This window comes from Idiotropiscis lumnitzeri, chromosome 8 (genome assembly GCF_059441095.1).
Source record: "Idiotropiscis lumnitzeri isolate Australia: NSW breed Sydney's pygmy pipehorse chromosome 8, RoL_Ilum_1.0, whole genome shotgun sequence".
NCBI classification, from domain to species: domain Eukaryota; kingdom Metazoa; phylum Chordata; class Actinopteri; order Syngnathiformes; family Syngnathidae; genus Idiotropiscis; species Idiotropiscis lumnitzeri.
The window spans coordinates 1,164,508-1,177,500 of record NC_142398.1 but is presented as its reverse complement, the minus strand read 5'-3'; the positions used below and the strand labels follow the sequence as shown (position 1 = coordinate 1,177,500).

General features: G+C 44.8%; 2 protein-coding genes across 16 annotated transcripts in view; one reads left to right on the top strand and one right to left on the bottom strand.

Moving 5' to 3' along the window:
- galnt7 (UDP-N-acetyl-alpha-D-galactosamine: polypeptide N-acetylgalactosaminyltransferase 7) overlaps nucleotides 1–12,993 on the top strand; it is a 252,559-nt gene that overhangs the window by 155,335 nt on the left and 84,231 nt on the right. The window lies entirely within an intron of this gene.
- On the bottom strand, nucleotides 6,259–9,168 carry LOC148331472 (uncharacterized). Its single transcript, XM_088302206.1, has 3 exons — nucleotides 8,870–9,168; nucleotides 8,080–8,692; nucleotides 6,259–6,391 (listed from the first exon to the last, which is right to left on the bottom strand). Exons 1-3 carry the CDS (start codon nucleotides 9,138–9,140, stop codon nucleotides 6,259–6,261), a joined length of 1,017 nt encoding a protein of 338 aa, XP_088158332.1. The 5' UTR covers nucleotides 9,141–9,168.

The following is a 12,993-nucleotide window of genomic DNA, read 5'->3' as shown; positions in this document are numbered from 1 at the left end:
TTTATTCTGTGGCTTCAACATTCGTATCTGTGGCTGGTTGTGTGGTTCTGATGTGCGTGTGGTCCGAGATTGTGACTCAGGTGGGCTCCTTTTCGAGGGATTCGCGTTGCTAGGCCTTTAGCTGGAAACCGGTGAAGCTTGTACTGCAACTGGTGGATCCAGCTGCCACGCCCCGCGACCTTTGCTGCGTCGGGGTCACTGCCATCATCTGGCGAGGGCCATCTCAGCATTCGCTTGTCCCAACGAAGTTGTTTCAGCACCTTGAAGAAGAGTTGGTCTCCCACACGGACGTGGTTTCTGTGGATCAGAACACACTTGACCAGCAATTGTCTCTTTGCATCTTTTTCGGTCAAACATGTTTTTCGTTGGTGGTTCTGATGAACCTGAGAGTCGATAGGGGATAGTGTCCTTCCTTCGGCTGGCACTATCCTCATTGCTGTGATTGAAACACAGTCTGGCCATTGTCTCTTTTTTTTTCTCTTTTTTTTTTCTCATTGTAACAGTTCCGTTAGTGCGTGCCACAAGTCCTGCAGACTGTATGCACAATGACGCTTTGAGTCAATTTTGCAACAACTGTCCCACTTGTTACAACATTATTCACAAAATGCATCATTTTCACTTCAAATCACTTCTTGAAATACCAAATGTCAGGATAATTTGATTACACAACACTTTTTCCAATTGTTTTAACCTCAGCATGTGTTGATGGAAACACCTTCATCCATTTTGAAAACATATTAATCATAACCAAACAATATTGCAACCCAAACAAATAACACTTCGTCTAAAAAAAATTTTTTTTTTTTGTTGAAAAGTCTGTATGTGGGAACAATTTCATATCATACTTCCCCCCTGTTGACGCCGACAACGCTCGTGCGTCACATTTGTAACTCTTCCAATCCATGTCTGCACCTATATTCACCCAATGCGCGCTCATTTAGTGGCGCCTTTTTTTTTTTCTCTTCTTCTCTCTGGCCTGAGGTCAAATTGTCAAGTTGATTTACTGCGTGTGTGTGTGTTCATTAGCCCTCTTGTGCTGTGCCGACCTTGGGGTCATGTCTTGGGCCCTGCCTTGTCGCATTGTCAGCGAGGCAGTATTCAATTGTAATTGTGTCATTTTCTGTTCAGATAATTTTGCATTTACAAATACTTATTTAGACGTGCTTTATGCACAACTTTTCTTTTATCTTTTGTGATTTTTAAAGCGCCCGTTTGCCCAATGTCGACAGAACACATGAACATTTATCTTGACTATCAGTCCACATTGTATCCATACAGGATGGGAATCCCCAATTTTTAATTAGCTCACAACCGCCTACGCTCTTCCTGCTTATCCTAACAATTTCTATTTTACAAGTTATCTGTTGGTATCACACTACTAATACTCCCATCGCATAAAAGTCAGTGTGAGTTCTTCCTGCAACCTTGGTTCTCAAACACTTTTACTTCTTATCAGTCTGAAAGCGCACCTGGTCTGTGTTACAAATCTTGAGTTCCTCCAGTCGGGAGGAAAAGGTCAAGTCAGGGGTTGGTGAAAATTTGGACGGCTCCACAGTCGTGTGGCGCCTTCTAAATGGTGCGTGGAAAAAGAATGACGCTGGGCTGAAATGCATCGCACCTTATTAATGTAATGTCCCTGTTACAATTAAGTCGCCGTGCAATGTGAATGTCGTGTGATGGAATGTCATTTTTTCATTTCTTAAAGCAGCAGTGAAAGCTCTTGATCACACTCTCAAGCTTTTTGTGCATAATTTAGAATCTTCTTTTCCATTTTACAAGTTGGCCAATTTAAATTACCGTATTTTCGCAGTCATAGGACGCGCTGCCTTAAAGGGCGCAACACCTGTTGAGGGTGCTATTTCTGTCTTTGAAGCACACACTGGGCGCGCCGCCTTACAAGGCGCTAGCTCAGCTGCTTTTAGCATAGCAATAGCTCGGCTGCTCGCCCATGGCAATTCACTTTCCCTCAATACCAGCACTGACTCAGCCCATGGCAATTCACTTTGCCTCAATACCATAAGCAATCGCCACATTTCAAAGACAGTTGCCATTATACCATTAACGATCACTATCATTAACAATGACTCTAACCAATAATAGGTATCATGGCAATAGTCTACAAGACTACGTCAGGGGAGGGACTTCACTGGTCACCACACTCCTTAGAGTCACGGTTTCAAAAAAAAAAAAAAACTCAGCATACAAGCAAACAATGAAACAAAGAAATAGGATTAACACAAAACATGTATCTCTCATGCCATCAATATACCAAAAAGAAATAAAAATAACACAAAATGATATAGCAATGGCTTCTTGGGAGCCATTAGAGCAATGCCTTCTGGGAGCCACTCAGACTCAGCCAAATCACATGGCTGTTTCGAGAGATGTGCTGTTATCCTTTGGGCTTTTTGTCTGTTGTCTAAACCTGGGACGTTTCTTGCTTGCAATAACATAAATGATAAGACAGACTACAACATTGTGGACAGCTGCCCTTTTGTCCAGCTTTCTTCCCACACCATCACCCAAACACCATAGTCACATAATGTATAGTCATGGTCACTTTGAAGCATAGATGACTCAGACTTTGTCCAGCAGGGTGTGCTAACATGCACTCCGAACAGCCCAATGAGTAAAAGGGTTGATGGTCGCGAGTGATACTTTGTCCATATAATGAGCGCAGTCGCCTTACAAGGCGCTGTGTTAGTTTAGGGGAAGATTTGGGACTTTTAAGTGCGCCTTATGACTGCGAAAACACGGTAGGTTGTTTTATTTGAAAAGCCTGTAATTCTCTTTTTCCCTTTTCACCTAATCACAAATTTCTTGTCACAAAAGTGAACATGTTAATTCTATTTTATTTCCTATTTTCTAATCTTGTGACTCATTTCACTTCAACCAGTTCTACCTCAAAGTGGACAAGTACACATTAATGTTATCTGTAATTTCTAATTTCTTCTCTGCTTTAATGAAAATTATAGTCCTTCTAGCCTCTGTATTTCATTCTATTTTCTGGTCTACCTTAATACAAACATCATCAACTGAAATATGATATATAAAATATTTATTTCTTCAATTCACCAAAAAGCAGAATCTAATTCCTATCCTCTTTTTCTCATTCAAATGACACATTATTTAATCACTAAACTCTCTCTCTTCCTCCTCCTCACTTGGGACCTCTTCACAGAGCTGTTTCTCCTACACGCCTCAGGATTTACAACCACCCCCTCCTGCTTGCCTTCTATCAAAGGCCTCTCTTCCTAATTTCCAAATTCACTGTAGCTTTTCCAAAACCACTCAAAACTACCAATGTGTTGAATAGAAAATTTCAAAATCAGGAAACACCTATGTTTTTGCAAAGATTCCTCATGTTTCCTTTCAAAAGCTTCATCCAATTGTTAAAATTTCACAACACCTACTTCTCCCTTTCTGAAGGAGACGCAAGTATACAATTAAGTAAAAACCATCATCAAAATGATATATCTTGTCTGTTGAATCATGTAAGTATAAATTGTCTCATCACTAAGCTTTTTCTGTAAATTAATCTGTTACTCTATTCATTTTTCACTTGCCCTATCATTTGGAATTGATTTATTATAAGCAATCCTACATGCACCAGTGTCACATAAAAAAGGTCATTGGTGACCCATTTACCAATACGGTTATTTCAGAATCAAAAGCCAATATCTTTTGTAAATTTAGGAGGACCTTTTCATCTAGAAACTCATCTGTTCTTTAATCAACCTCTAAGTCTTATTCAGATGCTTGCTATCCTGGTCATGCTGTAAGTTGCTTCTTCTCAGGGCAATTTCTTGCTATCTGGCCTTCTTTACCATAATGCCAACAGCCTGATGTATGTCGCCTGTTTGCTCCTCTGGTTTTTCTTATCTTTATTGGAGTCTCTTTCTTTCTACCCTTATCTTTGCTCATCTTTCTAAACCAGTCTTAGGCATCTGGGTTCAATCTTTTCAGAAAACGCACTTCAGGCTATTTTTCTCTCTTTTTCTTTCAGCCTATCTCGTTGTATGAGTTATTTTATTTTATTTCAAATTTGAATAAATGTATCTCCTCAAATCTTCTCCTTTATTAATTTCTTTTGTAAATTTGGGAATTATTTTTCTCAATAAGATCTCGTCACTCATAAGTAGCCTTTTGTTGGTTACCAATCATTGATTCCATTTTATCTCTACTTCATCAATCCTTTTAGCATAATTTCAACCACTTTTATCACTCTCCCTGACATTTAGACACACAGACAGACACACAGACATATACACGGGCCCACAAAACGACACACACAGTTCTCAACACTGAACAACTACAAACAACAATAACATGTTAGTAATAACAGCAACACAATCCATGTTTATCTTTGGCCAATAATAAGTCCTTTAATTCAACTAATATCTCTCATAATTATGTATGTGCAGGCCTGTAGGGCCAGTGCAGCCTCTGCCACAAATGCACACTGTCACTTATACACGCAGCACATTGAGGTGAGCGCTTTTTTAGTTCATCTATCTTTTTTGGGGGTTTTTGTTTTATCGATGCAGTTCTGTCTGATCTAGTTGTCATTCTATGTGGCGTTACTTGATAATGAGGGGGTGGGGGTCTCTCAGGACATAGGAGGCAGTTGCACCCCCCCCTTCTTTACCTTCTTCAACAACTTTCTCTGTCATTCTCAAATACTGGTCCTGTTTCATCTTTATTTTCACATTCCTTTTCTTTTCTTATTGAACTTCCAATCTCTACACTGCAATGTATCCTTGGGTTTTATTTTACTACCTAGTGTCCCCATTTTAGAAAATTTGGACCAGTTTGTCAACACCTAGATTGTTCTCAGAACTATTTTCTCATCAGTAGGACAGCAACTCATTGCATTACATGGGATAAAATACCAAATGGTATTTGTAATCCCCAATCACACCATTCATTCACTTTGCATACAGTTTTTCGCAAACATTCACAAGCAAAATGATCATTCCACGTCTGACGTTGTGTGTTTTTTTTTTTTTTTTTTTCTTTTTCTCTTTAGCTTACTTTCTTACTCTGCAAATTCTTTTCTCACTGCTTTGAAACCTGATCCTTCAGGCTTGGCTCAGCCACATTTCTTCCCTCTCCAGAAATTGGCCACAATCCGAGTCAGTACTCGTTCATAAACTTCACATCCGAATTTGCTTTCAACTCTTTTTCCAACTTTTGATCCATCTTTGATTGTATGACGTTTGTTACTACTACTCATCCCACACACACTCGCACATGCTTTTTCTCACTGAAATCAACCCCCTCTCTTTCTCTTCTCACTCGTTCTCAACTTCAGCCTTTGTTCCTTTGTTCTCACACACACACACACACACACACAGCTGCGCAGCGCCAAAATTCAAATAAAAATAATAAAAACCACCGAAAATAATACCTTATTATACCTTAAATGTTAAATGTGAAATTGTGAGTGGACCTTCTCTAAGTGCGATCATCTCCAGGCGGATTTCTCTATTTATCGACACCTGAGGGAACCTTCTCTATTTATCGACACCGGAGGGAACCTTCTAATTTTCGCGGAAACCTTGTTTCCCTTCTCTTCGGCTGTCGTGTCTTCTCTAAAATTTGCTCAAGGAGTTATGGCCAATTCGCTACCTTCGACACAGAGGAAACTCTACTCAATTTGTTCACCGTGCTATCCGTATCTCTAAAATTTGCTCAGTTTCAACGAGTTATGGTCAATTCGCTACCTTATATGTCTCTAAAATTTGCTCAGTTTCAACGAGTTATGGTCAATTCGCTACCAATGAGTTATGGCCTAATTCGCTACCGATTATCTTTATATAACTCCTTGGACTAGCACGATGCAGTTTTGTTACCGTACTGACTAAACGGTCGAGGCCTGGCCTCTGCGCGCGCTCGTCTCACCAACATAAATCACCCCTTACGAATTGTGTTAATATTTTAAAATCTTAAAATGGTTGTACAAAATAATTTGAAAAACAATACCTGATTTCCTCTGGATCAGCCTTGTCCTATCGGCAACCGGCATCCGGGCGGCCCATCGACGCAGGAACTTGGAGGCTTCGCTTTCTCAATGGAGAAGCGCTGACGTCAGATTCGATGGCGTCCAAAAGATCCAACGACGACGCCCGTCCGAGTGCGGTTGCCCGCATTCTCCACCAAATAAATGTCAGGTTTAAAACGGCCCTGACGCCTTTTTTACACTGGGAATTATTTAAATAATGATGGCTGAATGTCCAAAGTTAATCAAGCAAAGTTTTATTTGACAATTCGCGAATTGGTGACAGAGACAGAGATGCCTGTTCGGCCTCCCACACCCCCTTCCTCTGACTCCCTCCTCTGACTCCCCTCCGGACTTAAAGGGACAAAGAGGGGGCTGTCTTCTAGGATTCTAGCAGGCAGGCAGTAAACAACCAATCACCGTGGTCAGTTTAAAACTTCAGCTCAAAGATTTAGAAACTTGACTCCGAATGTGTGTGTGTGTGTGTTCAAGCTGTGCTCATGTGCGCTAAAGCTATAAGATAAGATAAGATAAGATAAGATAAGATGTCCTTTATTAGTCCCACAATGGGGAAATTTGAGGTGTTACAGCAGCAAAGATATAGATCACACAGAGTCGGCGGCGTAATGTAGCCGTTAACGTATAACATTAGCAGCAGACATTCAGAAAAAGCATGCAAATATACACAGTATAAACGTATCTAAGTGTAAGGAAACACTCCTAATGTTTGTCCATTATACGGAGGGGGAAACGCTGTAATGATAAAAACTACTGAATGATTGAAAATACTGCAATCATAAAAATATTGCAATGATAAAAGTACTGTAATGGTAAGAGTACTGAAATGATAGAAAAGTACTGCATGATAGAAAATACTGCAATGGTAAAAGTACTGTAATAGTAAAAGTACTGCAACGATAGAAAAATACTGCAATGATGAAAGTACTGCAATGGTAAAAGTACTGCAATGGTAAAAGTACTGTAATAGTAAAAGTACCGCAATGATAGAAAAATACTGCAATGATAAAAGTACTGCAATGATAAAAGTACTGTAATAGTGAACATCCTGCAGTGGTAGAAATACTACAGTGATAGAAGTATTGTAATAAGAATACTGTAATGGTAAACAAAATACATCATTGGTCAATATTTAAGTACACCCTTGGCTGAAAGTACAGTAGTAGTTAATATTGCATCCTAGGACTGCACAATTGCACTAATGCCCTCCCGTTTGTAGGCCTGACCCAATGTTCTTGTTAAAAAGTCTGACAACAGTTGGCAGGAAGGAGCGGCGAAATCTCTCTTTGGTACAGCGAGGGTGTAAAAGTCTGTCACTGAAGGAGCTGTAAAGTGTTCTCAGAGTGTCATTGAATGGGTGGGCTGGTTTGTCCAGCATTGATGACAGTTTTGCCGTCATCCTTCTGCCCCCCACTGAGTCCACAGAGTCCAGGGAGCAGCCCAGGACAGAGCTGGCCCTCCTCACCAGTTTGTCCAGTCTCTTTTTGTCTCGGCCCGAGATGCCTCCTGCCCAGGAGACCACTCCATAGAAGATGACTGATGAAACCACCGAGTCATAGAAGTTCCTGAGGAGTGTTCCCCGAACGCCAAAGGACCTCAGCCGCCTGAGTAGGAAGAGTCTGCTCTGACCCTTCCTATAGAGAGCGTCTGTGTTGTCGCTCCAGTCCAGTTTATTGTTCAGATGAACACCCAGGTACTTGTAAGTTGAGACCCTCTCAACGTCTGTTCCCTGGATATTCACTGGTGCAGGTGGAGAGTGCAGACGCTTGCGGAAATCCACCACCAGCTCTTTGGATTTCCCAGCGTTGATTTGGAGGCGGTTCTGCTGACACCAGTCCACGAACCCCTGCGTAACCCCTCTGTACTCCCGATCGTCATCGTCAGTGATGAGGCCGACAATCGCAGAGTCATCAGAGAACTTCTGCAGGTGACAGGTTGTGGAATTGTATTTGTAGTCCGAGGTGTAGAGGGTGAACAGGAAGGGAGCCAGCACAGTTCCCTGCGGCGCTCCCGTGCTGCATAGGAGCACGTCAGACACACAGTCCTGTGTTCTCACGTACTGTGGCCGGTTTGTGAGGTAGTTGTGAATCCATGTGATGAGGTGGTGGGCCACTCCCGCCTGCTCCAGCTTGTCTCCCAATAAGGCGGGCTGGATGGTGTTGAAAGCACTTGAGAAATCAAAGAACATGATCCTCACCGTGCCCCCCGCCTTCTCCAGGTGGAAGAGTGAAGTGTGGAGCAGGTAGATGATGGCATCATCCACACTGATGCCAGGCTGGTATGCAAACTGGAGTGGGTCCATTGAGGAGCTGACCAGGGGGCGCAGATGGACGAGGACCAGTCTCTCCAGGGTCTTCATCAGATGAGACGTCAGCGCCACTGGTCTGAAGTTGTTGAGCTCCTTCGGATGGGGTGTCTTTGGAACCGGAACCAGGCAGGATGTTTTCCACAGCTGGGGGACTCTGCCCAGCTTCAAGCTCAGGTTGAACATGTGCTGGACGATTCCACACAGCTGGTCTGCGCAGGATTTGAGGAGCTGGGAGCTGATCCCATCTGGGCCTGCCGCCTTCCTCGCCTTCATCTTCCTCAGCTGGTTCTTCACCTGAGATGTTGTGAGGAACAAGGCTGAGCAGGAGGAAGTGGTGGTTGTCTGATGAGGCTGGGAACTGGAGCCTGTGGAGAGAGAGAGGGGCGAGAGAGGGGGAGAGAGGGTCTTGTTCGCAGTGGCAGGAGGGGTGGGTGGGGGCTGCATCAGGGAAGCCTGAGCGGGGTCAGACATTTGATCAAACCTATTGAAAAATAGGTTCAACTCATTTGCCCACTGAAGCCCCCCCCCCTTCTGGGTCTTACCTGCTTGTCCGTGGCCTGAGATGGTCTTCAGGCCCCTCCAGACATCCCTGGCATTGTTCCGCTGCAGTTGTTCTTCCATCCGCATCCTGTAGGACTTTTTCCCCTCTCGGATCCTCCTTCTCAGCTGACGCTGCACTCTCTTCAGCTCGTCCTTGTCGCCTGAAACAAAAGCCCTCTTTTTCTCCTTCAGGAGAGCTTTAATGTCCGGTGTGATCCAGGGTTTGTTGTTGGAGAAACATCTTACAGTCCTGGTGGGAATGGTGTTCTCCATGCAGAAGTTAATATAGTCTGTAACTGTGTCTGTTAGACCATTAATGTCCTCACCGTGAGCTTCGCTGAACACCTCCCACACAGTTGTGTTGAAACAGTCCTTCAAGGCCTCCTCGGCTTCTCCGGACCATCGCTGAACTGTGCGTGTCACAGCTGGCTGCCTGCGGACGAGAGGTTTGTACACAGGCAGGAGAGCAACCAAGTTGTGGTCAGCTTTGCCCAGCGGGGGGAGGGGCAGTGACGTGTACGCCTCCTTGGTGTTGGCATAGAAGAGGTCCAATATTTTATTGTCTCTGGTTTGGCATGTTACATATTGTGTGAATGAAGGCAGAGAGGAGGAAGGAGAAGCATGATTGAAGTCACCAGAGATAAGGAACAAGGCATTTGGGTGCTGTGTTTGTAGCCTGCTCACAGCTGCATTCAGTACATCACAGGCTGTCTCACCGTTAGCAGAGGGAGGCACGTACGCCGCCACCGCGATCACATGACTGAACTCTCGCGGTAAATAGACCGGACGCATGCTAACAGCTATCATCTCAATGTCCCGACTGCAAAGTTGATCCTTAACAGTTATGTGCCCAGGGTTACACCATCTATCATTAACAAACACAGCCAGCCCTCCCCCTTTTCTCTTACCGCTCTCCAGTGTCCTGTCCGCGCGTAGTATTTGGAAGCCGTCCAATTCCACGACGGCGTCCGGCGTTAGCTCTGTTAGCCACGACTCCGTGAACACCAGCAAGCTAGCCTCCCGGACAATCCTCTCGTGCCGGGTTAGCGCTGTTAGCTCGTCCATTTTGTTGGAGAGGGATCGAACATTCCCCATAATAACGGACGGGAGGACGGGGTGATATCGTCTCCTCCTTGCCTGGCGTTTAGCCCCCGCACGACATCCCCGTCTCTTCCTCCTCAGCTCGCGGGGAATATCGGGTCTCGCTCCGGGAGCCCACGCGGGGTTAGCACGGAGTGCTAACAGCTGATCTCTTGTGTACACGATCGATCCGTAGCTCCGAGTTTCGTCTCCGGACACGATCGCGCAAAAAACAGCCCCCAACAGTAGTAAAACCACCGCAAGTTGGATGTCCATTGCTGAGGTGAGGTAAAAATAAAATAAAAAAGGGTAAAGGGAAAAAACACACGAAAAAGGCTCAATAGTGAGCCACGCTGCTGTAAACAGGCAGCCACTCGCGCGGCGCCGGAACCGACACTGCGCGGCGCCGGAACCGACACATAAAGGAGTGTCAATGTGTATACAATTATTAGTGATACAAATAGTGTACAAAACATGATTATGAATACACAAAATTGGTGACATATCCGAACAGATAACAATCCGACGCCAGGTAGTCAGTGTAGGTGGATTATATAGTGAGTGTAATCAGTGAGTGAATGGGAATCCGGTGCGGGGCTGGTGGGCGCGTCTCGCAGCAGCTGACGGCATGGCGCGAGACGATCGCTGGAGGAACGCCCACACAGCTGAAAAAACAAAAACACACGCGGCATGACAGGCACGGATCATGACAGTGAAATGAAAGGTGGCATTCTTCATTTATTCATTCATAACTGACAGCCTCGCGCTCCGCTCGTGCCCGGTCGGAAGAGGTGCTCCTCTTCGGCTTAATTGTCACGCACGCCGGACCTGCTCCCCCGAAGTGTGTCTCCGTTCGGTTGAACTCGGTTTCATTTCGCCCCGCTCGTGCCCCGGGCGGAAGGTGCTCCTATTCGGCTTAACTGTGACACATGCCAGCCCTCCTCCTCCGGAGCTTCCATTCGGTTAAACTTAGGGGCCGCTTGACACCGCCCGTGCCCGGGGAAGGTGCTCCTATTCGGCGTAACTGTCACTCAGGCCGGCCGGCCTCCGTGGGAGCTCTCGTACGGTCCCGAACGGAGCGAAATGTCGCCCCGCTCGTGCCCAGGCGGGAGGTGCTCCTCTTCAGCTTAACTGCCACGCACGCCGGCCGGCCTCCTCCGGAGCTCTGGTACGTTCCGAACCGCGCGAAACGTCGCCCCCGATCTTGCCCGGGGGAACGTGCTCTTCTTCGTCCACTCTCCTCTTCGCCCATGCTCTTCTTCGGCGCACGCCGGCTGTTTAACCGCTCCAGCGCCCCGTCGTGCCGCTCGGCGAAACCACAATGCCCCCGAATATTTTTTAGACCCGCGAAGCACTGAACCCGCGAAAGGTGAACCGCGAAGTAGCGGGGGTTCACCGTATATATATATATATATATATATATATATATATATATATATATATATATATATATATATATATATATATATATATATATATATATATATATATATATATATATATATATATATATATATATATATATATATATATATATATATATATATATATATATATATATATATATATATATATATATATATATATATATATATATATATATATATATATATATATATATATATAGCAGCAACGAGCGGGATCCTCCCCTCCGTCTTGGTTCAACAGAAAAAAGGACTCAGAATAATTTGAGGCAGGACTCCAGGCTTCGGACTGGTCACACAGTGAGTTTTTTTATTTAAAAAAAAAACCTGAGACAGTTCTCCAGTGTTGACGAGAAGGGTCTGTCTTAATCCTGAAAAAATGACAACTTTTATTCAGTTTTTTAAGACCATGCCACTTTTTCTGTTTGGGCGAAACTGGACTTGGTCTATTCAAACAGTGTTTCCAAAATCATGCTGAATGATTTTGATCTTGGTTACATCCTTGGTTACTTCTGTTGGTGTCCAAGAGTGTGTTATTCTGAATGGCCTTGGTGTCTTTATTTCTTTTTCCTCTATTTTACCAATTGGTGTCACATTAGTCGTGCTAATTACACAATTCATCCCTCACCCTGTTTTATTTATTTCACCTCATCGCAGCAATGGGCATCCAACTTGTGGTGGTTTTATTGCTGCTGGGGGCTGCTGGGGGATCGATCGTGTACATAAGGGATCAGCTGTTAACACTCAGTGCTAACCCCGCGCTGGCTCCCGGAGCGAGACCCGATATCCCCCACGAGCTGAGGAGGAAGAGACGGGTATGTCGTGTGGGGGCTAAACGCCAGGCAAGGAGGAGACTATACCACCCTGTCCTCCCGTCCGTTATTATGGGGAATTTTAGATCCCTTCCCACTAAAATGGACGAGTTAACAGCGCTAACTCGGCACGAGAGGAATTTCCGGGAGGCTAGCTTGCTGATGTTCACAGAGTCGTGGCTAACAGAGCTAACGCCGGACGCCGTCGTGGAATTGGACGGCTTCCAAATCCTATGTGTGGACAGGACACTGGAGAGCGGTAAGAGGAAAGGGGGAGGGCTGGCTGTGTTTGTTAATGATAGATGGTGTAACCCTGGGCACATCACTTTTAAAGAGCAACTTTGCAGTCGGGACATTGAGCTGATAGCTGTTAGCATGCGTCGGTGCTACTTACCGCGAGAGTTCAGTCATGTGATCGCGTTGGCGGTGTACGTCCCCCCCTCTGCTAACAGTGAGACAGTCTGTGACGTACTGACTGCAGATGTGAGCAGGCTATAAACACAGCACCCAAATGCTCTGCGCCTTATCTCTGGTGACTTCAATCATTCTTCTCCTTCCTCCTCTCTGCCTTCATTCACACAATATGTAACCTGGCACAGAGACAATAAAATATTGGACCTTTTCAATGCCAACACCAAGGAGGCGTACAGATCACTGTCCCTCACCCCGCTAGGAAAAGCTGATCACAACTTGATTGCTCTCCTGCCTGTGTACAAACCTCTGGTCGGCAGGCAGGCAGCTGTGACAAGCACAGTTCAGAGATGGTCTGGAGAAGCAGAGGAGACCGTAAAGGACTGTTTCAACACAACT